The 24,907-nt window shown below is 47.1% G+C and overlaps 2 protein-coding genes across 4 annotated transcripts in view; one reads left to right on the top strand and one right to left on the bottom strand.

The window, feature by feature from the left end:
- The window catches only part of SPRYD7 (SPRY domain containing 7), an 875,965-nt gene that overhangs the window by 168,343 nt on the left and 682,715 nt on the right, over positions 1–24,907 (top strand). Inside the window, exon 2 of the mRNA XM_085621932.1 lies at positions 15,707–15,806. Coding sequence (XP_085478058.1) covers positions 15,797–15,806 — 10 coding nt within the window. The 5' untranslated portion in view covers positions 15,707–15,796. The remainder of the gene's footprint in view (positions 1–15,706; positions 15,807–24,907) is intronic.
- Positions 1–24,907, bottom strand: part of KCNRG (potassium channel regulator) — a 109,835-nt gene that overhangs the window by 70,730 nt on the left and 14,198 nt on the right. Inside the window, exon 1 of one of the 3 annotated variants that reach the window (XM_085621928.1) lies at positions 19,000–19,159. The exons of the other annotated variants lie outside the window; for them this stretch is intronic. The gene's annotated coding sequence lies outside the window, so the exon portion shown is untranslated. Of the gene's footprint in view, positions 1–18,999; positions 19,160–24,907 lie in introns of those variants that run through there. 3 annotated transcript variants of the gene reach the window in all.

The raw sequence follows: 24,907 nt of genomic DNA, 5'->3' as shown, positions 1-24,907 counted from the left end.
TATGATTTAATGTGATCTATAATTAATTAAGGGTTGTGGTTATGATTACAGTCAGGTTACCTTATACTTAAATAAACTAAAATGAAAATAAATCATGGAAAAACAGGAATAGTATTAGGGCTAGGTTAAGGATAATCAGTTAATGTAATTTAATATAAATTAACTAGGGGTAGGATTGGTATAAAATTTATGTTAAGCTTAGGAAAAGCATTTAATTGTATTTTATTTAGAATTAAAATTACAATTGAAATTAAGATATGGTTAATTAAAAAATAAATGAAACATAAAATACTCGCATTAATTTTACTTTAATTAGGAAAGACAGCTGTAGATATACGGTTGAAATAGTGAGTTTAAAGTATTTGTAAATACATTTTAAATGTACCATAACTATTTAGTGGCTGAGGGGATGGTGTGTTTCATGCTGAAACCTGGAGAGGACCCGGTGGAGCCTTCCGCAAATAGACCCCTCACTATGTTCAATACTGATCTTAAAGTGTTATGTAAAATATTGGTGACGAGGCTCATTGGAGTGGTCCGAGACCTGGCCCATGAGGACAAATATGGCTTTATGTCGGCACATAGCACCACGTACAACCTCCATAGGCTGGCCCATGTTATGCATGACGTGTTGGAAGGGAAGAAGGCCTTGCTTTCACTAAATCCCGAAAAGGCATTTGATACAGTGGAGCGGGCCTTTTTAATGGCGGTACTACAGGACATGGACCCAACTTCTGTGCTTGGATACAACTACTGTACACTGACCCGTCTATATGCATTAGAGTGGGGGATGAACTTCCTGAAGCCTGGCTGGTAGGGCGGGATACTCGCCAGGGATGCCCCTTCTTACCCCTACTGTTTGCCTTGGCAACTGAGCCTCTTGCGCTGCTATTGAACGCCAACCTAGGGCCCCGGGGAATCAAGGTGGGGGACGTCACCCACATTGTTTCTTTATATGCGGATGATGCATTGGTATATGTGTTCTTGCCCAGCGAGTCTGTTCCGATCCTGATGCGGCTCCTGGATGACTTTGATGCGGTCTCAGGTTTTAAGATTAATGTACACAACACATTACTGTTCCCTCTGGGGAACTTTGATTGGGAAGACGCGGAACCAGTTGCCAGCTGTGGGACTCCATTGGGAATTGGATGGATTTCGATACTTAGGGATTTGGGTCACACATACTGAAACCCAGCACCAGTTCCAGAACGAAGATAGGGTACTGACGGGCCTGGAGAACTCCATTAAGTTCAGGAATAGGCTTCCTCTATTAGTGATGGGTAGGGCAACTTTTGCAAAAATGGTCTTCCTCCACCGCTGCCTGTATCTCGTGCAGAACTCTCTGTTCCCGCTGAGGGATCGGTTCTGCCGCAGGCTGGATAGCCTCTTGGTGACTCTCCTGTGGGTGGGTGGGATTGCCGCACTTAAGAAGGACTTAGAGGATAGGTGATTGGTGGTCCCTGATGTGCAGATCTACTATTTCACTGCACACTTGCAGCATGCAGCTCAGTGACTCGCAGAGTCAGATAATTGAAAGAAACAACTTCTGATGACCAAGTTCAGGGGTGATACTCTGCCCCAGTTGTTAATGCGAGGGGGCAAATCGGATCTCTCAGTTCTATACTTGGTTACACATACAGCGGAAATATGGGACAAAGTGGTCCAGAAAGTAATCCGTAGAGCCCTTTTCTGAGGGAGTTAAACATGTGGAATCTGGTGCCTTTTAGGAACATTGACACCACTATGTCTATGGAGCAGAGGCGGGGGTGTCTGGAAACAGGGGATATTTATCCAGGGGACACCATCTCATTTCAGGAGGCACAGGACACTTTTGGGATAGGCCCAGCCCATTTTTTACATTACGCTAAATTGGATAGTGTGGCGAAGGGGCCCTGGGTGGATTTCCTCTTTTCTCCCCGTTCATCTGTGGTCTTAGATGGTCTTATCGGATGGGGTGAGGGTCGCCACTTAATCACCCTCTTTTACAAAGCCCTAAGGAATGATATGCAACCGCGACAATTTACTGCGCGTGAGGCAAGGGAGAGAGATTTAGGTACACCCATCTCGGATTCATACTGGGAGAGTGTGTTGGGCCTTGTCCGTACCGTGTCCTGTAACAACATGCTTAAACTTCTGCACTTTCATTTCCTGCATCGTACATATATCACTTCATATAACCTCAATAATATAGACCCTGCCAGGTGAGCTGCTTGTGCACTGTGTGGGGAGGTTGGGGCCCCCTACTTACATTTGGTGTGGAGCTGCGCTCCGGTCCAACCCTACTGGGCGCAGGTAGTGCCATGAGTAGAGCTGGCCACCGGGATTCGTGTTTCACTGTCGCAGCTCACCTGTCTCCTGGGAGTGGTGGTGTCCCCCAGGGGACGCAAGATCCCTTATAAACTGGCCCAGCTAGCATTATTACTGGCGAAAAGACGGGTGGCCATTGTGTGGATGGGCATGAGGGTGCAGCTGTTGTCTCACTAGCTACGAGACCTGTTAGAATGGAGGGTGGCGGAAGAACTACACGTGAGAATATAACGCACTGATAAGGGGGCGGATGAGGCTGTAATGTTGTGGGCCAAATTGCTGGGTATGTTTGGGGAAGACCACGATTGGTCCTCTGAGGATGGGTCTGAAGCGGAGTATTGAGTGAAAATAAAGTTATTGCATCTGTTCTTCTCCTGATTAATAAGTGTGTATTGATGCTCCCTTGTACGATGTTTTGCTTGTTGCCTTGGTTCTCAGTATAGTTACCTCGAAGAGACATTGGATATAAACAATCCCACTCATGGATATTGTGTATTATTTGATTATGTTATATACTCGACTGTGGTTTATGACTGGCACTGTCAACACGCACTGTATGTTTTGTTGTTTGATTAAAATCAATAAGATACAGTTAAAAAATATATGGATATATTATTTTTTTTTAAAGCAAAGATAGGAGCACTCACGCGTCTATCTTTCTTGATTTATTGAGGCCAACAGACACTTTTGGGCACACTCGCTTTTTTCAATGTTGGTTACATCAATTGAAAACACATGACCGAGTTTTTAAATGCATCCTGGTTGTTTGCTATTGGACAGCTGCTTTTGTAAGCACAAATAGATAGTTCAATATTTCAACATTATGTGATCAGCATACATAAATCTCCTTGCTCGTAAAAGTCTCAGGCTATAGTAGAACACACAAATATATATATATATTTGGTGTCTGTCAAGGCAGTGACACTGATGTAACTGAACAGTAACATCACATTTGTGGTACATGGTTTTGACCTCAGATATTCCATTGCAGTAGTAAATACTCAAACCTAATGGACAGTTAGAGCTATATCTATTCCTTATTGAGGGAAGCAATGGAAATTCTCGACGGAGTCCAGGAATCCTCCAGTATTAACTCTTTTATTATTACAGTGTTTGCAAGCCTGAGTCACTTGGGAGAAGTGCCAGAAATAATGCTACGATATATAAAGTGCTCAATTCTGCATCTGTGCTTCACCCTAGTTCCTTGGTGGCCCTGGGTTCAAGGAATGACAGCTCTCTGTGTTTGAGTCTAGACGGCTGTTAATTGGTCAAAAATCAGGAACTTTTATGTTACCTAAAATCCCACCTCCTAAAATTAAGAGGGGATCCCACCAAGTCAGAAAGAGGATCTTAGGGTGCCAAGAGACGTCTCCAAAAAGTGCTAAGGCGCATGAGGGGCCTCCAAATTAAAAAATGAGCATAAGTTCCCATTTGTGCCCAAATCAAGATTACAACTTGTATGCAAACTGCACAAAGAAAATGTTTCCTACAGAACTACATTGGAAACTCTTAACAGAATATCTTAAGGCAGATATTACCCTCCTGGGCCTACCTAGTAGGAACAAACCAGCTAACACCAAATTTAGAAGAAACTTTAATTTTATCACCAACAACTGTTACAGCTACCAAATGGTACTTGAAATTGATATAACTACCTAAAATAAGGAAGGAAACAGATGAAGCTGAACACATAGCAATACAATTAGCAACACTAAAGCAATCCTAGACAATTTACAACATATAATACAGGAGTTCCATTACATTAACAAACTACAGCTGTATATTCATTTTTAAGAGAAGACTATTGAACACATGAGAAAACACAGCCATGCAGCTTGAGCCCTAGAACAGAGGCAGAAACAAAAACCGTGACCTAAACACATCTATTCTGCTCAATCAATCACCAGCTCAGCCTTTTTTAGGGCAGGTAAGAAAGAGTGGAAGAGGCAGAAAGAGGGGGAAGAGACATGGAAGAGAATGGTACACAGATCAGTACCAAACCTGGAGAATGACAGGTGGGAGAACCAACACTAGAGTTGGTACCTAACACCAACGAGAGCCTCAAAACTTCTATATTCAACATCTGTTCATACTCACTCATCCATGATACGTAGATGATACTGAGTAGGGGATTGGACTTTGTCACAACAGAAAAGCCAGACTTCTTTCTATTAAAGCAGAATGTCATATTTATTTTCTCCATACAATCAGACTCCAACCTCAAATGATTGATACGGATACCACTGAATTAAGGCTACCATCCAACTTCAATCCTCCAGCTCATAAAATGCCTGCAGAAATTCTGGCATTTTGAGAACATGGTTCTCAACCAAATTGACCTAGTTCAGAATCAGAACCATTATATACAATAATATCTCCAAAATGATCAAGACAGGTACTACAACTGCATGATTACTATAAAACTTGCAGACGGTTGGGGACCCAATTGCCATTCAAGACACTTTGAAAAATGAGGAGGAGATTCTAGACCAAAAAGAACTTCCTGACCATTATCTTATCTGAAACTGAGTAAGAACACACTACATGACATATAGGAGCTAATACAGACCTGTAGTAATATGGCGCCTACGCTTCACTGGATTAGTGTTAAAGAACACCAGTTCGTGAATAGACCCCATTTCCCAACACAAGTAATATATACTTTACCAAAGATCCACAAAGATTCTGTGACTGCATCAGGACACCTAACAGTATTAGGGTGTGGGACAATAGGCGAACAAATCTTTTTATATATTGATTTCTTTAATTAAAACACTGGTATCATCAATCCCCTAAATTTTCCAAGATAGTGTGGACTTCATTAGCTAGACTGATGATCTGGAGTTTGAAATCAAACAAGGCATCTTGTTAACACTGGATGTGGAATCTGTATTCAAACATTCCCCTGGATTCTGCATTACAATGTGTACTTAAAGTCCTTCCGAACAGGATCACCACCACCAGTGTGCCTACTAAATTCATAGTTCAAATTGCCCAAACTCCCCTCAAAAACAAATATTTCTGGTTTAAAAAAAAAACTAAAGAGGGTGTCCCCAAAAACATAATAAAATATAGGCTGGGTGGTGGGCTTGTTTTCATTCCACAACTGTTATATTGTAATATCAATGTGTGGTACCAGTATGCAACATTGGTATTCAACTGTTTGATATTATTTCTTCTTCTGTTATTGGAATATCAAAACATTGTGCTGGTCTACAGCAGCCAAGGCAGCAGAATGTTGGGGGATATTTGTTTTCTGGTTGACTGTCAGTTCTATAAAATGAGTGAATACATAGAAATTTAAAAACAAAAAGCCTACAAGCTACAGCAAAAATGTCTTGCTATGTGTGCATGCTTAGTCCCATGCATAACAAATCTCACTGATGTTATTCTATACCACCAAAGTATCCGTACATGCAAATCTCTTGCTATCAGATAATGTTGTTGAATTTAGCATTTAAAGACTAATGAAAATGGTTTAATTAAGGCTTCTGAAATGCGTAGCATTGCGACCATGAGTAAACAGTCTCTCGTTTATAGACCTATAGAAGATGTGCTACTATATAAGACTTTCGATATGTACAACATGGCGCTCATTTATCAAGCCGTTTGTTCTTGTTACTTCCTTCTGTTATATACTCCTTGATACATGATAATAGGATATCTATTTTGACTACTACCATGTCTGCTGTAACATTATTATTATTGTATGTATTGTTTATGAGGTTAAGTCAATGTATCAATTTTTTGTGAAAGTCTGATTGTCAGTCTGTTAGACCTGTCAGCCCTTTGGGTGGTCCCTCCTCTCCATTATTTATTTTGTCCCACTTTTGCCTCAAGCCCTGTTAGTATTTTTCCTTTTTGGGAACCACCAGACTTTTTAGTATTGATGCAGATTCAGGGAGCCATTTTATCTACCCCTGGAACTTCTGTCTGAGGGCCTGGAGCACAAAATGGTGGCCACCTGTGACATCATCAGAACCCACTGGAACCTACTAGAACCTTCTGCAACATTCTGGAGCCCTGTGACAGTTGGAGGCGGTTTAGAATGTTGGGAAGCTAAGACAGAGAGTTGGCAGTTGGAGCTGGCAGTTGGCACCTGACTGGTGAAGAGAGAGCAGCAGAAACCTGAAGGAGGAAGGAGTGAGGCAGCAGGGGTGGAAACTTGTGCCTGGAGTGGGGTCCATAAACCCACCCTTGATACTAGTCCCTACTGACTGAGCCCAGCCTGGAGCCCTGTGTGGGAAGAAGCAAGAAAAACCATCTTAAGGACCTGGACAGCAGGAACAGGCCTTAGAAGCAAAGAACAGCAAAGTCCTGACCTGATTATTGGTTTTCCTGGAGTCCGACGTCGAGAAGCCTAGAGACCCGGAGCCCGAGGTGGAGAAGCGGCGCTGACTGGAAAAGCAAACGTCGTACCCGGAGCCGCCAGAGGTCGAGAGAGGGCGCCGACGGAGGTCGTAGAGAGTACCAGAGGTCGAGGAGGAAGTCACCCGAGGTCGAGTGAGCGGCGTCGACGGGGGAGTGTAGTCCGCCCTCCGGAGTCGCCGGAGACCGAGGTGAAGCGTGCCGGAGGTCGGGAGTGGAGGTCGCACTCCGGAGTCGCCGGAACCTGAGGAGAGGAGCACCGGAGGTCGGGAGTGAGGTCGCACTCCGGAGTCGCCGGAACCTGAGGAGAGGAGCACCGGAGGTCGGGAGTGGGGATCGCACTCCGGAGCCGCCGGAAGTCGACATCGAGCCAAGGCCGGCCGACGTCATCGAACCTGAGGTCGCCATCGGACCGGAGCCGCCCGAAGTCGACATCGAGCCAAGACAGCCCGACGTCATCGAACCGGAGGTCGACATCGAGCCGAGGCCGCCGTCATCGAACCGGAACCGCCTACCGGCGTCGTCAAGAACTGACATTGTGCAGAGGCCGCCGACATCGAACCGGAACCGCCTCACGGCGTCGACACGACTCCAGCGGCGTCGGAGCTTCATAAAAAGGGCAGTAAGTGGAATAGAGGGCGCCTAAGGCCCTGTGGAGCTCTAAGAGACCATCCTAAGGGATAAAGAGGTGTTAGAACCAGCCTGGAAGTGCCAGGGGTGGACTGAGACTGATACAGTGACCTGTGTGAGGGGTGGTGTAGTTTGGGAGAGCCAGATTCCTAGATTACCCTTGATCTACCTCAGTTTTAGCCTCAGCCTTACCCAAGCTAGGTGAGACACCCTCAGGCCATCCACCTAACCACAAGCTGTGACTGGGCCAAATCAGCCCATAGTATTTAAAATGTGATCTGATTTTACAAATGTCATTGTTGGCTGATATTATTTATTGAGGGTACTGTATTTAATGTATTTATCTAAATTATTCCTGTAATGTATTTATTGTCCTGAGCTAAGTTATTCCTGCACAGTATTTATTCCCTCACAGTATTTATTTGACCTGAACCTATTTATTGCACCTGTAAAGTGTTACTATTTATTTGACCTGCACTTTTTAAGGAGAAGCCTTGTGTTCTGTGATTGTATTATTATTTATTCAATCAGCAACTAAGAGAAAAGAAGATAAAGAGATATATTTTCAGTATAATTTTTAAGGTGTAGTGTCGTTTTTGGAACGGATGCACGCATGGTTATTGTATGGGTATTGCGTATGCTTAACACGGTGCCTGACCCCTGACCACTCGAGCCAAGCTACCACTGTGTATGTCTGGAGAGACCCCGTTACCACCACCCTTTCTGGTGTGGGAGTGGAGTATTTCCAACATAATTGGTGTTCAGTGGTGGGATTGAGCTGTGCCTACGTATACTCAACAATAACTGTGGGTAGTCCATAGGCCTACACCGGGAGTTTTCTCAAAGCGGCCTTCCTAATTGTGAGTTTTTGTTTTTCCAAATTTACTCTGGTGGTGGGAGGAGGTATTATATAAGGTACCCCCCTGCATAGTTACTGCAAATAACTGTCCTCTGACCTGAGTGGGCAAGATGGAGTTTGTACTGGAGAATTTAGAAACGTACACTGTGGCCCAACTCAGGGAGTTTTGTCAGCGGGAGGGGGTGTATTGTCCCCCAGGAGCAAAGAAGGGTGCACTCCAAACCAGCTTAAGGGCTTGGGGGGAGGCACGCCGAGAAAGCAAGGCTGAGGAGGAGGACAGGGATAGAGAGCCCGACAGTGAGGGAGCTGGTTTGTACCAACCTGAGGTGGGGAACCTGTTAGCGGGGCCCAGGACACTTTCCAGGAAGGGCAGCAGTGCCTCTAGCGGTGGCTTGTCTGAAGTGGAGTTAACAGACCGGAGGGAGAAAAGACAGCTCACATGGGACTTAGCAAGGCTGGAGAAAGAGAAGGAGGAACAGAAGATGGCTCATGAGATAAGGCTGAAAGAGATAGATCTTCAGATCCTGAGAATCGGGGCACACCCTGTACCTAACGGTGGCAGCGAAGACACCAGGGAACCCAAACCCTACCTGCCAAAGGACATAGTAGCTAGCTATGGGGTGGGTGACGATATCGCCAAGTGGCTAGCGGCCTATGAGGTCTCGTTAAGGGCCCATGGGGTTCCAGAGAAGTACTGGGGAGGGGGATTGTACAAGTACATGCCTCCAGCTGGTAGGGATGCATTATTGGCCCTCGAGGAGGATGAGCAGACCCACTACCCCACCATGAAACTGGCGCTCATAAGAAAGTTTGGACTAACACCCGAAAAGTACAGACAGAAGTTCAGGGGTAGTCACAAACTGGGCACACAGAATTGGGTGGACTTCCTGGACTATGCAAAGAAGGCACTAGAGGGTTGGATTCAGGGCAGTGAAGTGAGGAACTACGAGGGGTTGTTTGATCTAGTACTGAAGGAACACCTGCTCGAGAAATGTTTCCCTGAACTGCGTCAACACCTGGTGGATAGCAAGCTGACCAGTCCCCGGAAGCTTGCTGAGGAGGCGGACATTTGGGCTAGTACCCGGGTGTCCACAAGGGGGACTGGAGGGGATACTCAAAAGGCCGGACAGGGCGCCCCCCAGAAGAAAGAGGGAGGGGAAAAGAAAAAGGAGTTCTCCAAAGGCCCCCAAAATAATTTCCAAGGAAAGGGAACAGGATTCACCCCTAGGGCTAACCCACCCAGAAACCCTAATCCTGGCCAGAGTCAGCAGCCAAGGGTTGTCCATTGCTACGAGTGCGGTGGCGTTGGACACTACAAGGGAGACGCGAAGTGCCCGAAACGACCACCCCCTCCCATTGGAGGAAAGACCCCCGGAGTAGCTAGTGTAGTGCTCGGGGAGGAGATGCCTTTAATTAAGGGAAGGGAGTGGGCGGGTGTCACTTTAGTGTCCCTGGGAGAACGGGAGATGGTTCCTAAGATCCAGGTGCCCGCAAATACCGTAAAGTATGGGCAGTGGGTCACCATCAACGGCCAAAGAGGGGAGGCTCTGAGAGACACAGGAGCCAGTATGACTATGGTACGTAGCCAACTGGTGTCTCCAGAGCAGGTAATTCCCGATGTACTCCACCCAGCCGCGATGGCTGACGGCAGAACAGGCCACTATCCGGTGGCCGAGGTTCCCTTTGAATGGGGGGGGGTTGCAGGTTCACTTCGAGTTGCCGTAAGCCCTGCCGTGCCAGTCGATTGTCTACTGGGGAATGACATGGAGCACAATGCTTGGAAGGAGGTGGAATACCGGACTCATACTGAGATGCTGGGTACACCTGACTGGGCCTGTGTGAGCACAAGGTCCGCGACTACCCGGAGAGGGAGTTCGTTTCGGCTGGAGCCTGGAACAAAGGCCCAGCCAGCTGCCAGTCAAGGGAAGAACCGAGGACAGGAGGAGCCTGCCTCGGCGTCCACACCCCGTAGGACGGATAGGCCACCGGAGGTGGTGGACCAGGAGTTCGCGGTGGGGGACGTTACCAAACTGGAGGACCTACCCATCCCGGCCGAGTGGCACGTGGAGGGAGGCCCGTCCAGGGAGGAATTCTGCCAGGGCCAGAGGGAGTGCCCTACCCTTGAGGGGCTAAGGCGTCAGGCCCAAGCCCAGGCAGCAGGGAACGTTGAAGGGAACTACAGTGTTTACTGGGAGGATGGCCTCCTCTACAGTGAACCCAAGGCACCCCTACACGGATCGTCACGAGCCTTGGTAGTCCCTCAACGTTATCGAGCCTTCCTTCTGGAGTTGGCTCACGAGATCCCATTGGCAGGACACCTGGGGCAAGACAAGACCTTCGCCCGTCTTGTCCCACACTTTTATTGGCCTCAAATGAAAGTGTCGTCCGATACCTACTGCCGGACATGTGTGTCTTGCCAAGCCAGTGGGAAAACAGGGGTGAAGCTGAAAGCTCCCCTGGAACCACTTCCTGTCGTTAGCACCCCCTTTGAAAGGGTGGGCATCGACATTGTGGGTCCGTTAGATCCGCCTAAGTCAGCTGGTCACAGGTTTATCCTGGTTTTGGTGGATCATGCCACACGGTACCCAGAGGCAATACCTCTGAGGACCATAACAGCACCTGTTGTGGCTAGGGCCCTGATGGGAATCTTTACCCGAGTGGGTTTTCCCAAGGAAGTTGTGTCCGACAGGGGGACCAACTTCATGTCAGCGTACATGCGGGCGATGTGGAAGGAGTGTGGAGTGACCTACCGGTTCACAACTCCTTACCACCCCCAGACCAATGGTCTGGTGGAGAGGTTTAACAAAACCTTGAAAGGCATGATCAGAAGTCTGCCTGAAAGCCTGCGGAGGAAATGGGACGTCCTCCTACCCTGTCTACTCTTTTCCTACAGGGAAGTGCCACAGAAGGGAGTGGGCTTCAGCCCCTTCGAGCTTTTGTACGGGCACCCTGTACGTGGACCTCTCAACCTGGTGAGAGACGGATGGGAAAGAACTCCCAGAAAGCTTCCCCAGGATGTGGTGAGCTACATGCTGGCCTTCCGGAGCCAAATGGCTAAGTTGTGGAAGCAAGCTTCTGACAACTTGGAAGCCAGCCAAGCAGTGATGAAGGCGTGGTATGACCACAATGCTCACCCGGTGGAGTTGGAGCCTGGCCAGAAGGTGTGGGTGATCGAACCAGGAGAGCTTAGTGCCCTCCAGGATCGCTGGTCAGGACCCTATGAGGTGTTGGAGAAGAAGGGTAAGGCTACCTACTTGGTGGACCTGAAGACCCCTCGTCAGCCCCTACGGGTGCTGCACGCCAACCGCCTCAAACCCCACCACGAGAGGCCCGAAGTCATCTTGATGATGGTGACTGACGGAGCAGAGGACGTGGAAAGCGAGCCTCTCCCCGATTTGTTTGCGTCTCAAGAGAAGGATGGGTCGGTGGAGGGAGTGATTCTCTCCCCATCTCTAACTCCTGAACAGCAGGAGGACTGCCGCCAGGTCCTGGGACAGTACTCTTCGTTGTTCTCCCTTGTCCCGGGTAGGACTCACCTGTGCGTCCATGACGTGGACACCGGAGACAGCCCACCTGTGAAGTCCAAGATCTACCGGATGTCAGACAAGGTGAAGGCCAGCATTCACAGTGAAGTCACTAAGATGCTGGAGCTAGGAGTGATCGAACCTTCTAGCAGCCCCTGGTCCAGTCCGGTGGTACTAGTACCAAAAGCTGCACCACCGGGTGCCCAACCGGAACTGAGGTTCTGTGTGGACTACCGGGGACGGAATTCAGTGACCAAAACTGATGCCCATCCGATCCCTAGGGCGGATGAATTAATTGACCGGCTGGGAGCTGCCCAATATCTAAGTACCTTTGACCTTACCTCTGGGTACTGGCAGATCTCTTTGACTGATGGAGCAAGGGAAAGGTCAGCCTTCTCCACGCCCCATGGCCACTACCAGTTCTGTGTGATGCCCTTTGGGCTCAAGAACGCACCTGCCACGTTTCAGCGCCTGGTAAACCAGATCCTCACCGGAATGGAGAGTTTCTCTGCTGCTTATCTGGATGACATAGCCGTCTTCAGTAACAGCTGGGAGGATCACTTGCGTCACCTGCAAGCTGTTCTCCAGGCCCTGAGACAAGCTGGATTGACGATCAAGGCCAGCAAGTGCCAGATCGGGCAGGGGTCGGTAGTGTACCTTGGACACTTGGTGGGTAGGGGAGCGGTGCAACCCCTCCAGGCGAAGATCGAGGCCATCATGGCCTGGGAACCCCCCAAGACACAGACTGAGGTCCGAGCTTTTCTGGGCCTCGCGGGATATTACCGCCGCTTCGTGAAGGGGTACGGTACCATTGTAGCCCCCCTCACGGAGCTTACGTCCAAGAAACAACCTCGACGGGTAGTCTGGACGGAGGCTTGTCAGCAGGCCTTTGTGAGACTGAAGAAAGCCATGTGCGAGGCCCCGGTCTTAAGGGCCCCAGACTTTTCCAAGGAGTTCATTGTCCAGACGGATGCATCAGAACATGGCATTGGGGCAGTGTTATCGCAACTCAATGAAGAGGGTCTGGATCAACCCGTGGTCTTCCTATCCTGGAGACTACTTCCCAGGGAACAGAAGTGGAGTGCAATAGAGCGTGAAGCCTTTGCAGTGGTATGGGCTCTGAAGAAGTTGCGGCCATACCTGTTTGGCTCGCACTTCCTGGTTCAGACCGACCACAGACCCCTTCGTTGGCTGATGCAGATGAAGGGGGAGAATCCCAAGTTGTTGAGGTGGTCTATTTCCCTACAGGGAATGGACTTTCAGGTGGAACATCGGCCTGGAGTGGACCACGCCAATGCAGACGGTCTCTCAAGGTATTTCAGCCTTAGTGAAGAGAACTCCCAAGGGGTTGGGTAGCTCTCCCCACTTTCAGCTGGGGGGGACGCGTGTTAGACCTGTCAGCCCTTTGGGTGGTCCCTCCTCTCCATTATTTATTTTGTCCCACTTTTGCCTCAAGCCCTGTTAGTATTTTTCCTTTTTGGGAACCACCAGACTTTTTAGTATTGATGCAGATTCAGGGAGCCATTTTATCTACCCCTGGAACTTCTGTCTGAGGGCCTGGAGCACAAAATGGTGGCCACCTGTGACATCATCAGAACCCACTGGAACCTACTAGAACCTTCTGCAACATTCTGGAGCCCTGTGACAGTTGGAGGCGGTTTAGAATGTTGGGAAGCTAAGACAGAGAGTTGGCAGTTGGAGCTGGCAGTTGGCACCTGACTGGTGAAGAGAGAGCAGCAGAAACCTGAAGGAGGAAGGAGTGAGGCAGCAGGGGTGGAAACTTGTGCCTGGAGTGGGGTCCATAAACCCACCCTTGATACTAGTCCCTACTGACTGAGCCCAGCCTGGAGCCCTGTGTGGGAAGAAGCAAGAAAAACCATCTTAAGGACCTGGACAGCAGGAACAGGCCTTAGAAGCAAAGAACAGCAAAGTCCTGACCTGATTATTGGTTTTCCTGGAGTCCGACGTCGAGAAGCCTAGAGACCCGGAGCCCGAGGTGGAGAAGCGGCGCTGACTGGAAAAGCAGACGTCGTACCCGGAGCCGCCAGAGGTCGAGAGAGGGCGCCGACGGAGGTCGTAGAGAGTACCAGAGGTCGAGGAGGAAGTCACCCGAGGTCGAGTGAGCGGCGTCGACGGGGGAGTGAGGTCCGCCCTCCGGAGTCGCCGGAGACCGAGGTGAAGCGTGCCGGAGGTCGGGAGTGGAGGTCGCACTCCGGAGTCGCCGGAACCTGAGGAGAGGAGCACCGGAGGTCGGGAGTGAGGTCGCACTCCGGAGTCGCCGGAACCTGAGGAGAGGAGCACCGGAGGTCGGGAGTGGGGATCGCACTCCGGAGCCGCCGGAAGTCGACATCGAGCCAAGGCCGGCCGACGTCATCGAACCTGAGGTCGCCATCGGACCGGAGCCGCCCGAAGTCGACATCGAGCCAAGACAGCCCGACGTCATCGAACCGGAGGTCGACATCGAGCCGAGGCCGCCGTCATCGAACCGGAACCGCCTACCGGCGTCGTCAAGAACTGACATTGTGCCGAGGCCGCCGACATCGAACCGGAACCGCCTCACGGCGTCGACACGACTCCAGCGGCGTCGGAGCTTCATAAAAAGGGCAGTAAGTGGAATAGAGGGCGCCTAAGGCCCTGTGGAGCTCTAAGAGACCATCCTAAGGGATAAAGAGGTGTTAGAACCAGCCTGGAAGTGCCACGGGTGGACTGAGACTGATACAGTGACCTGTGTGAGGGGTGGTGTAGTTTGGGAGAGCCAGATTCCTAGATTACCCTTGATCTACCTCAGTTTTAGCCTCAGCCTTACCCAAGCTAGGTGAGACACCCTCAGGCCATCCACCTAACCACAAGCTGTGACTGGGCCAAATCAGCCCATAGTATTTAAAATGTGATCTGATATTACAAATGTCATTGTTGGCTGATATTATTTATTGAGGGTACTGTATTTATTGTATTTATCTAAATTATTCCTGTAATGTATTTATTGTCCTGAGCTAAGTTATTCCTGCACAGTTTTTATTCCCTCACAGTATTTATTTGACCTGAACCTATTTATTGCACCTGTAAAGTGTTACTATTTATTTGACCTGCACTTTTTAAGGAGAAGCCTTGTGTTCTGTGATTGTATTATTATTTATTCAATCAGCAACTAAGAGAAAAGAAGATAAAGAGATATATTTTCAGTATAATTTTTAAGGTGTAGTGTGGTTTTTGGAACGGATGCACGCATGGTTATTGTATGGGTATTGCGTATTCTTAACACGGTGCCTGACCCCTGACCACTCGAGCCAAGCTACCACTGTGTATGTCTGGAGAGACCCCGTTACCACCACCCTTTCCGGTGTGGGAGTGGAGTATTTCCAACACAGTCTCATTGTGATTCTACGGCTAAGTTTTGGTGCTAATATTGTACACATAGAAGGCGGCCCTTGTGTCCACACATATGCTGCTATCTTTCATAAGGCATGCTTTGTTTGGCCATATGCCATTTTGTATGTGCGCTCCAGTCTCACAGAAGATCACATCGTTGATTATTCAGTGTGCATTTTATGGTAAGCCAGTCCTGGCTCTCTATCTTTTAGCTATTGAAGTCTGATGTCTTACTTCTGATATGAAGTAGAAGTAGCTTTTACAGATATTCTTTCATTCCCTGGGGTGAGTTACCTATATTTTGTGGCCCTCTTCCATCTCTCAATCACAAGATTTTAGAGTCACCTCGCTTTTAGTATTTCTTTAGGCCACTTACCTAGCAAATAATCCAGGACTCTCCATTTCATGAATAATTTGTTATCTTTTTCACGTTATAGGTAAGGCACAGATGTTCTGTTCGCCTGTGGATCCTATATACTGGACTTTCCAATTACAGGTGGTTGCACTCGTGTTCTGTTTTATTGTTTACACAGCATGTTCTATTTTAGGTTTCCCAAGCATCTGAGTAGTCATTTTTGTTCTCTCTCTCTCATATCTACTACCCTCGTTCACCGACCATGGTCTAATTGGACTTTCTCCATTTTTGTAGGTTTTGAGTGACTGAAATCTCCTTCTGTCCAGAAAAGACCCTTGGACATATTGCCTGCTTAGGGTCGAAACATCAACATTCAGAACCAATATGGATACTGGTAACTATTGTTCCACTAGAACACAGACTCACCCCTGACAATACTTGTAGTCTATATCGGTTTGTTGGTTTGTGTGTGTTTTAACTCACCAGCCACTGGGCAATACACCGTCAGCACTGTCTAGCTTGATGTTACACCTACTTTGGAAATTATGATATATTCTCGAATTTAATGAAGACTATTTAATGCTTTGATTTGATGATTTGACTATGTCAGATGATATATCAAATGCATGCCTGAATTTTATGTTAGCAAATCAAAGATTCTTGGAGGTATAGTCCTTTTCTAACACCACAGAGGTGTACACTTGGTATTGCTTGTATAGACGATCAGTTCTCATTCAGAAAAAATTCCTTGAGAACGACTGTTGCAATTTACAAACTGTGCTCAGCAGGGCGTTTTGACTATGACTTCCTCGGGGTAAAACCTAACAAAAATTGTGCAGGTAAACGGTGCACATGCCCTGTTTAGATGCCGCCCATTCTGGGTACATAAACCAGAATGTGGTGCAAATTACACACCTGGTCAATACCAAAGTACACTTTGTCCCCAGGAGGCAGTGCAATTTGCAGCTTGCTCAGAATGAGTCACAGGGGCTTTGTTAGTCTGAATCTGCTTTTAGTCAGGATGTTACATTCTTGGGAATTATGGCACCTACTAATCCACCATGTGGAAGTAGGCAACTGTGCTTTAGGGTTAATCTCAAACTATAACTTCAACCCACTATAGATCGGTATTTGTAAGGGCTAAACAGAAAATTCAAATTGTTCAAGAAACAAACAGACTACCACTGCCAATGGGAGACACTACCCTAAAGTCTAGGCTGTAGAAAGAAAACCTTTGTGGCTTTTGCCGGATCACTTCAAGAAGGCTTCAGAGCTATGACCCTGCTCTTTATCCTCCTTGGCAGGGGCAAGGTCTTTCCACATGAGAAGTCGCCTTCTTCCAAGTCAGATCATAACAGCATAACTTCTTACAGGTCCTACGCTTATGCCCACTCTGGCCAAAAGAGTAACAGGCAGATTTTTATGGTAATCCAATGCCTCTCTTTGCTAGCAGGAGCCAACACAGAGGCAGGGAGGGTGTGTGGGGAGCAACACGGAGAACTCAGTGTGTTGTGAAAAAGCGCTATGATGTAGCAAGCGATGTCTGCGTCGTATCACTTTTTTAATTGTATGGTGGGAGGCAACACGAACGGCGGGTGGGAGTTCAACTCAGATAACTGAGGGTGTAGGTAAACAAGCACTATGACAGTGCCACGACATATTGCTTTTTTTCTGTTAAGGTGGGAAGGGGGCCAGCATGTTACGGAAGGTCGGGCAACATGAACTATAAAGGGAGGGCAGGTGGGTGGACAACATGGACAAATGAGGAAGGGAGGGAGGGTGGGGGACAAGACAAACAACAGAGGGAGGGCGGTGGTGAGCAACATGGACCACAATGTGAGGGTGAGTCTTGAGGCAACAGACAATGGAGGGTGGCCTGGAGGGGCAAAAGGTAAGCAGACGGACAGCAGAGGTTAGGATGGAGGGGCTGGGAGCAAGCACACAGTAAATGGAGGGTTGAAGGGAGGGGGAGCACCCACTCGAACAATGGAGGGTGGGAGAGAGGGTGCTGGGGCAAGCAGACAAACAAAAGGGTAGATGGGAGGTGCACGAGCAAACAGATCGACAGCAGAAGGTTGACAGGCAGGAGGAACAGGAAGGGGAATAAGTATATGAGGGAGATATCTGAAAAACACGCACTCTAAAAGAGTGGTTAAACACAAAGAAACAAGAAGCCTGTAAAAAAAAATGAGCAGTGAAGCACACAAGTAGCAAGTCCATGCTCAATGGAAGGGACAAACACCGAAGAGACGTGAAACTTCAGCAAGCAAACGAGAGTGACAATGAAGCCAAATAATGGTAAGTAATGGTTGGGCTCTAAACCCACTGTTGAAAAAACAAAAGATCTCACAAGAGAGCGTATGCCGCTTTAATAAGATGATATTTTTGGAGCTTTAGTTTTCTTATGGCCTTGAAAACGTCTACCCTAGTTGCAGCATAGTTAAATGAACTTTCCGGGCAAAAGGAGAGCCCAAATGAGAGCAATTGTAATTCTGCTGAATTCGGAGTCATCGCTGATAAGTTGGTCACAGTGATGTTGTTTGCATTGCCCTGTGTTTCCTTAATTTTCGGTTCCATCGACGTGTTTGGTACCGTCTGGTTTGTTCTCCTTTGTTTTGCCCTTCTCCTTTCTCTTCGTTTGATTGTTTTTTTGTTGTTTGTTTTTGCCTTTTTGGTCGAAGCGTTTGTTTTCTTTCCTCAACTAAAAAATCAAGTTCTTCAGCAAGAGAAATGGCAACTGGGACTCTCTTGTCTCTGTTTTCAACTTCGGTTTCACTTTCAATTGCCGAACTTAGATCAGAAGTGGACGAGGTGGCTTGTTTGGAACTATTTTTACCCTTGGATAACATCTGTAGATTGCCACTATATTTGGATATTTTCATATTTTTTGGCAAAGGTAAAAATACGTCCACACTCATAATCGGCTTTGTGCCAATGGTACTTATTTGTTTTGCGCTCCCTTATTTTGTCTTCATCTTTCTTTAGGCGCTGTCATCTGCTCTTTTAGTTTCTTCACCCTGCCCCATGGTTTCTATTTCCTCAGTTAGAGTGTCTATCTGTTCTTGTAACTTGAGACGATCCGACTCAGCATATTTTACTAACAAAATTACGAGTCTCTTTGATGATTCTAGATTCGTCTCAGCCCACTCCTTCATCATCTGTGGGTCTGGCGTCTCGAAACTCGGGGCAATTAGTATGCGCAAACCACGTGGAATCCTTCCTACATCTAAATATCGCTGGAGGGAGCCACCCTCCCACCATTTGCCCTACTCGTTTTTCATTAACTTTTCCAAGTTCCGGTATTTGTCACGGAGACTTGCATTCTTTGCCACAGTTGGTGCATTCTGGGCTACGTAGTTTGTGCTTGGTGTGTTTAAATCATCAAACATTGCCATGGCAGCCGCCTCACGATCTCTAAGCGCATCGGCTGACATTACCTCAAGATTTTGATATGTGTTTCTAGTGTTAAATAGACTGTAGAGTTTATAGAGTCTTTTGCACCTAAAATAATTTTAATCGGCAATCTCTAACTCACGTCTGTAGCACTCCCCTCTACCCAGCCAGTTCGCTTGTTTTGCTGCTCCTACCTCCAGCCGCCGTCGTCAGCACTTTCCGAGTCCTTCGACCCGGGTCCGTCCTGCTTGGCTTTGCTTCTGTGGGTCACAGCATCCGTTTTCCGCGTTGGCTGAGGGGCTGAACATGCAATAATCCTCCTGGATTCAAACAAAGGTGTCTGTTGCCAGACAGCGTCTTCCTTGTGCACTGTCAGCCTACGTCGAGGGGGGGTCCGTGTACAACCGGGGAAGGCGAAAAACCGGTTTAGAATATCAAAAAACACTCCGCTGCTGCTTGGCACTTCAATATGTAGAAGAAAGGAGCACGGACCACATCTCGGTGCATTCAATCAAATTTATTTTCTAGAGGTAAGTCAGCCATAACGCGTATCAACTCCGTAGAGCCTTGATCACATGATACCCTTTGAAGTCACATGACTGTTTAAATACAATTTATTAGTTTGTGTTTTTTTCCTTCTTTTTTCCACCGTGAATGTTAAAGTGACAATGCTCAAAAATAGTCGCATTACTTAATTGCTCATATGTAGAGTTTGTTACATGTCGGTATAAATACCATTACAATAATTCCACCTTCATTTTCATTTCATTCACAATATTGAAGGTGTAGATGAATTTAGCATATGTTTATCTACAGTCAGTTGTGCAAAATAGTGCAAGTGGTAATTCATTTATACAAATACATATATAAATAATTAAATACACATATATATTATATATACAAAAATGCATATATAGATAAGACATGTTTCATAAAAATACAGGTTCTAGTATTTTTAAAATCTATAAAAAGAGATGAGGAAAAATGTTAAAAACAATCATGGTGTATATATACACACGCGCACACACACACATATTCACTGAAAAAACAAGGTTAAAGTAACATTATAGTTAGGAAATTTTGACAGTCAGTGACAACATTTACACTTTTAACTTAAAAGAACCACAGATATTCACCAGTTATAGCTGGAGGAGCTAACTTTAAATTGCGCCCCTGCCATGCCATACTTATGACCTCACATATGACATTGCCCATGACATGTTCTATGACATTATTGATGACATCACTGATGATATCCCTGATGACATCATCCAATGAGTGTGTTAATTTGTTTAACCCGACGTCACGGTGGGCGTGGGCGTTGGACGGCTCCCGGCCGTCCTTGCACCCACCCATGGGGGAAGCGCTGGCGCTCCCCCGTGGGCCGCCGTTTAAGGTGCCCCCACCGGGTGCGGCAGGGGAAGCCCTTCCCCTGACTAACCCTGCCCCCCCTCCACGTCATCTAATGACGTCATTAGAGGATTCCCAACGAGGATTCCCAACGCGCTGGAAGCCATTTGCATCCAGCGCGTCGGGAAGAGTGGAGGTAAGTTTCTCCTCAGGGGAGGGGGTATTTAAACAAAAGAGGCCCTGATGCCTCTTTTGGGCATTCCTGCTGCACAATCAGGCGATCGTGCAGCAGGAATGCCCACTAGACAGCAGGGATTTTTTTTCCTCATTAAAAATGTGTTTAACTGTTTGCGGAGAGCGACACCTTAGGCAAGGGTAGCTCCCCTTTTGGGACAATATGTTTTGGCTGTGTCTGCCCCCCTAGGGGGCAGTTCGGGCCTTTTTTTTTATTTAGTGGCCCACTAGACCACCATGGATTAATGTGTGGGGTTGTGGCCCTTTGGGCAAGGGTCGCTCCCCTTGGGGGCAATGTTTTTGGCTGTCTGCGCCCCCCCAGGGGAGCAGATCTCGCCATTTTTTATTTATTTAGGTGCCCACTAGACCACCAGGGATTCATTTGTGGGGAGTCGCCCCTTGGGCAAAGGTCGCTCCCCCTTGGGGACAAGGTTTTTGGCTGTCTGCTCCCCCCTAGGGGCCCACTAGACCACCAGGGATTCATTTGTAGGGCGCTCGACTTCGGACCTGGGGAACTGGGTTCGAGTCTCATTAATGACGCTGAACATCCTGTGATTCTGGGCAAATCACTTAATCTCCCCGTGCCTAACAAAGAATGAATGTGTGTCCTAATGTAACGTAACTGGTGCTATGTAAAGCGCTCTGATACCTGATTGGATTCGGGTCAAGTTCGCGCTATATAACACTCTGCAAAAAATAAGAAAAATTGTGGGGAGTGTCCCCTTGGGCAAGGGTCGCTCCCCCTTGGCGGCAATGTTTTTGGCTGTCGGCCCCCATCTCGCTATTTTTTTTAAAAAATCGGGCTCACTAGACCACCAGGGATTTATTTGTGGGGAGTGGCCCCTTGGGAAAGGGTCTCTCCCCTCTGGGGAGCATTAATTTGGCAGTTTCTGCCCCCCTGGGGGGCAGATCAGCTGATTTTTTTTATATGGCCACTAGGCCACCAGGGATTTTTTTTTTTTATGTTGGGGAGCAGCCCCTTTGACAAGGGTCGCTCCCGTTTATGGGAGGATGATTGTGGCCATCTCTGCCCTCTTTGGGTGGCAGATCAGCAGTATGTTTTTAGGCCAATCTGCCCCCATGGGGGGCAGAGGCCACTAAACACCAGGATTTTTTAATTTTGGTGTTGGGGAGGGGCCTCTTGGGAAAGGGTTGCTCCCCTTTTACAGGAGTGAATATTTTATTTATACTCTTAGGTCCACCTACCCATTAGCTTGGTTGGTGGATTGTGTGTGGACTGGTGCCTTATTTGCCTATGTGATTGTAATGTTTTTTTCTCCTTTTTATTCTAGTGTAAAGCTTTTGATTCTTGTTTGCGGTTTTGGCAGTGGTTGTTCTGCAGTTTTGCGTAATTGCATTTATTTGGTAAGAAAAACATTTTTGTTGTGTTTACTCCAAATGAGTATTATTGTCATGTATGATTTAATTTTTTGTAAGTGGTGTCATAATGGCAGCATATTTAGTTAGTGTTTTGACAATGAAATTATTTGCGATGGGTTTTCCATTGTCTTAAAGGTAATTTTATTTTTTATTTTTATTTTTTAGTGGGATATTGTTAATCCTTACTGTGTCTGTGCAGAGTAGGTGGTGGTGAGTCTAGCTGCTTCTGGCAAGTGAGTGGAATAGTTTTGGAATATATAGGTCTTTGTGATAAAGACACATTTTGTTTATTGCTTGATTTACAAAGTTGCTTGACAAGTTACCTTTATTAGTAAGGATTATGACTAGCCGTAGAATTACTGCTCAGCAGGTGGTTGGTATGCTTTTTGAATCTTCCTCTGAGCAGGATTATGAGACTGATAGTGCGTCTGAGGGAGAGGAGGTAGTGCAAGATTCTCGCAGTGAGTTTTCTGTCCACGAGGAATCATCTGATGATGAAGGTACTCTCAGTGCAGATGAAGTTACTCTCAGTGCGGATAAAGTGCCTGTTTTAGAGGAGGACACTGATGTGTCGATGGTGCAGCAAGAGACATCGGTATTGCAGCCTGAGGCTGCAAGGATTCCTACTGGAAATGCTGGATTCTGGGTTGATCCAAACATGGTGCAGCCAGTGTTGCCTGCCTCTAGTGCCGATGCAGGGTGTAGAGTGGATTGTGAATTTTTTTTGCCTATACAGTTTTTTCAGCTGTTCATGGATGATGTATTTTTGGATGAGATTGTTGAGCAGACTAATTTGTATGCTGAACAGTTTTTGAGGGACAACAGTGCCAGACATAGGCCCCGCTCTAGTGCTACCTGGTGGACTCCCACAAATCTGGATGAGATGAAGAAGTTTTTGGGTTTGACTTTTTTGATGGGCTTGATAAGGAATCCGTCCATGGCTTCATATTGGTCTACCAGTCCCTTGATGGCAACGGCCATATTTCCTGCAATTATTAGTTGTGATCAGTATTTACTTTTGCTTCGGATGCCGCATTTTGTTGATTATGCTTTGACGTTGCCACAAGATCACCCTGACAGTGACTGTCTTTTTAAGATTCAGCCTGTTCTTGATCACTTTATGGATCGATTTTAAGAGATCTATACTCCAGGGAAAGAAATAGCTGTTGATGAGTCTTTGGTCCTGTTCAAGGGCCGTTTGGTTTTTAAGCAGTACATTCCTAGCAAGAGGGCACGTTATGGAATTAAGATGTATATGTCTGAGAGTAGGACAGGATATGTCTATAATTTCCGGGTGAAAACTGGTAGGGATTCCACTATTGACCCCCCTGGTTGTCCGTCCACTTTTGTAGTTTCAAAGAAAATTGTGTGGGATCTTGCTAGAGGACTGTTTAACAGTGGCCACCATTGGTACCTTAATAACTTCTACACTGCTGTGCAATTGTTTAAGGAATTGTTTAAAGTGGACACTTTTGCTTGTGGTACAATCCGCTCTAACCGTAAGGGTTACCCAAAAGAGCTTGTTTGCAAAAATCTTCAGAGGGTGCAGTGCCTTGCGTACTGAGGAACTGCTAGCTGTGAAATTTCTGGACAGGCGGAATGTGTACTTGCCGACTACCATTCATGATGAGAGTACTTCACCTGTGACTGTTTGGGGTCAGGCTGCTGAAGTACGCAAACCTGTGTGCATTGTAGAGTACAATAAGCACATGTGTGGTGTCGATAGAGTAGATCAGAGGTTGAAACCTTACACTGCTGTTCGTAAGGCTTACATTTGGTATAAGAAGTTGGCCATCCATCTCTTCAATTTAACAACTTTCAATGCTTTTGTTGTGTTCAAGGAGTGTTCTCTTGCGTCAAAGATGACTTTTGTTCATGTTCAGGAGTCTGTGATAGGCAGCCTTGTTGTTGTGGAACAGGCAAGTGTTCCTAGAGTTGGAGTGGTGGAGGATGTGGCTAGATTGAAAGATCGCCACTTTCCTGATTTAATTCCTCCCACGCCCCAAAAAACAATCCCTTTAAGAGATGTAGAGTCTGCTTGCGAAGAGGTATGCAGAAGGAGAGTCGTATGCACTGTGCCAATTGTCCTTCTAATCCTGGGCTGTGTGTGCCCACGTTTCCGATGTTATCACACTCAAAAGAGTTTTTGGGAGCAACCGTGATTCTAATAGTGTACTGCCTGGTCTGTATGGTTTTTTATAGTTGTTCAGTTTTACGTTTGGCATTAGAATGATGTCTTTAGTTACTGCTCTTGTTTTTGTAGTTATAGTTTTGTATCTAGTTGCAATTGGTTTGTGTTTGCTTTCTTGTTAAAAAAAATTAATGACGCTGTGCGTGGACTGGCTCTTGGCTGACGGTGTGCATAGGCTGGCGCTTGGCTGGCAGTGTGCATGGACTGGCGCTTGGCTGCCGGTGTGCGTGGATTGGCACTTGGCTGGTGGTGTGCGTGGACTGGCGCTTGGCTGGCGGTGTGCGTGGATTGGCGCTTGGCTGGTGGTGTGCGTGGACTGGCGCTTGGCTGGTGGTGTGTGTGAATTGCCACTTGGCTGGCGGTGTGCGTGGACTGGTGCTTGGCTGTTGGTGTGCGTGGACTGGCGCTTGGCTGGCAGTGGGGATGGGATGGTGCTTGGCTGTCGGTGTGCGTGGGCTGGCATTTGGCTGGCAGTGCGTGAGTAGTGACTTGCAGCTAGTCATTACACACTCTGCTAGTCAAACGCCACTGCAGACACTATGTCAACCACCAGCCGGTGTGATTGCTGTGTCAGTCATGTGGGCGTATGAAGGTGATGGGCCCTTGAATGGCGCTGTCTGTTGATGTGAATATTGTAATGTGCTAGGCCCGCGGCTGGCGGTGTGAATGGTCGTGTGTCACGTTTGAAAGGTGTGTGAATGGCCTGTAAAGAGGTTGGTGCATTGCCGTGGCTTTACAGCTCACAAGCTGTGAGTCATTGGTTCAGGTTTTTTACTTTTTAAATATTAACAGTGCATTTCCTTTTTGTGAAATCTTTTGTGAATAGAATTTTACGCTCTGAACCTTCACTCACCCTCGTGCCAAATCCAACCAGTATGTGTGAGTACTTAAGGAATTGTTCATTTTGAAGGAATATTTGTCTTTTCTGTCTCTCTCTGCCAGGGTGT

The sequence above is a fragment of the Triturus cristatus genome, chromosome 8, assembly GCF_964204655.1.
Source record: "Triturus cristatus chromosome 8, aTriCri1.1, whole genome shotgun sequence".
Classification (NCBI taxonomy): domain Eukaryota; kingdom Metazoa; phylum Chordata; class Amphibia; order Caudata; family Salamandridae; genus Triturus; species Triturus cristatus.
This window is presented reverse-complemented; position numbering and strand designations above follow the sequence as displayed.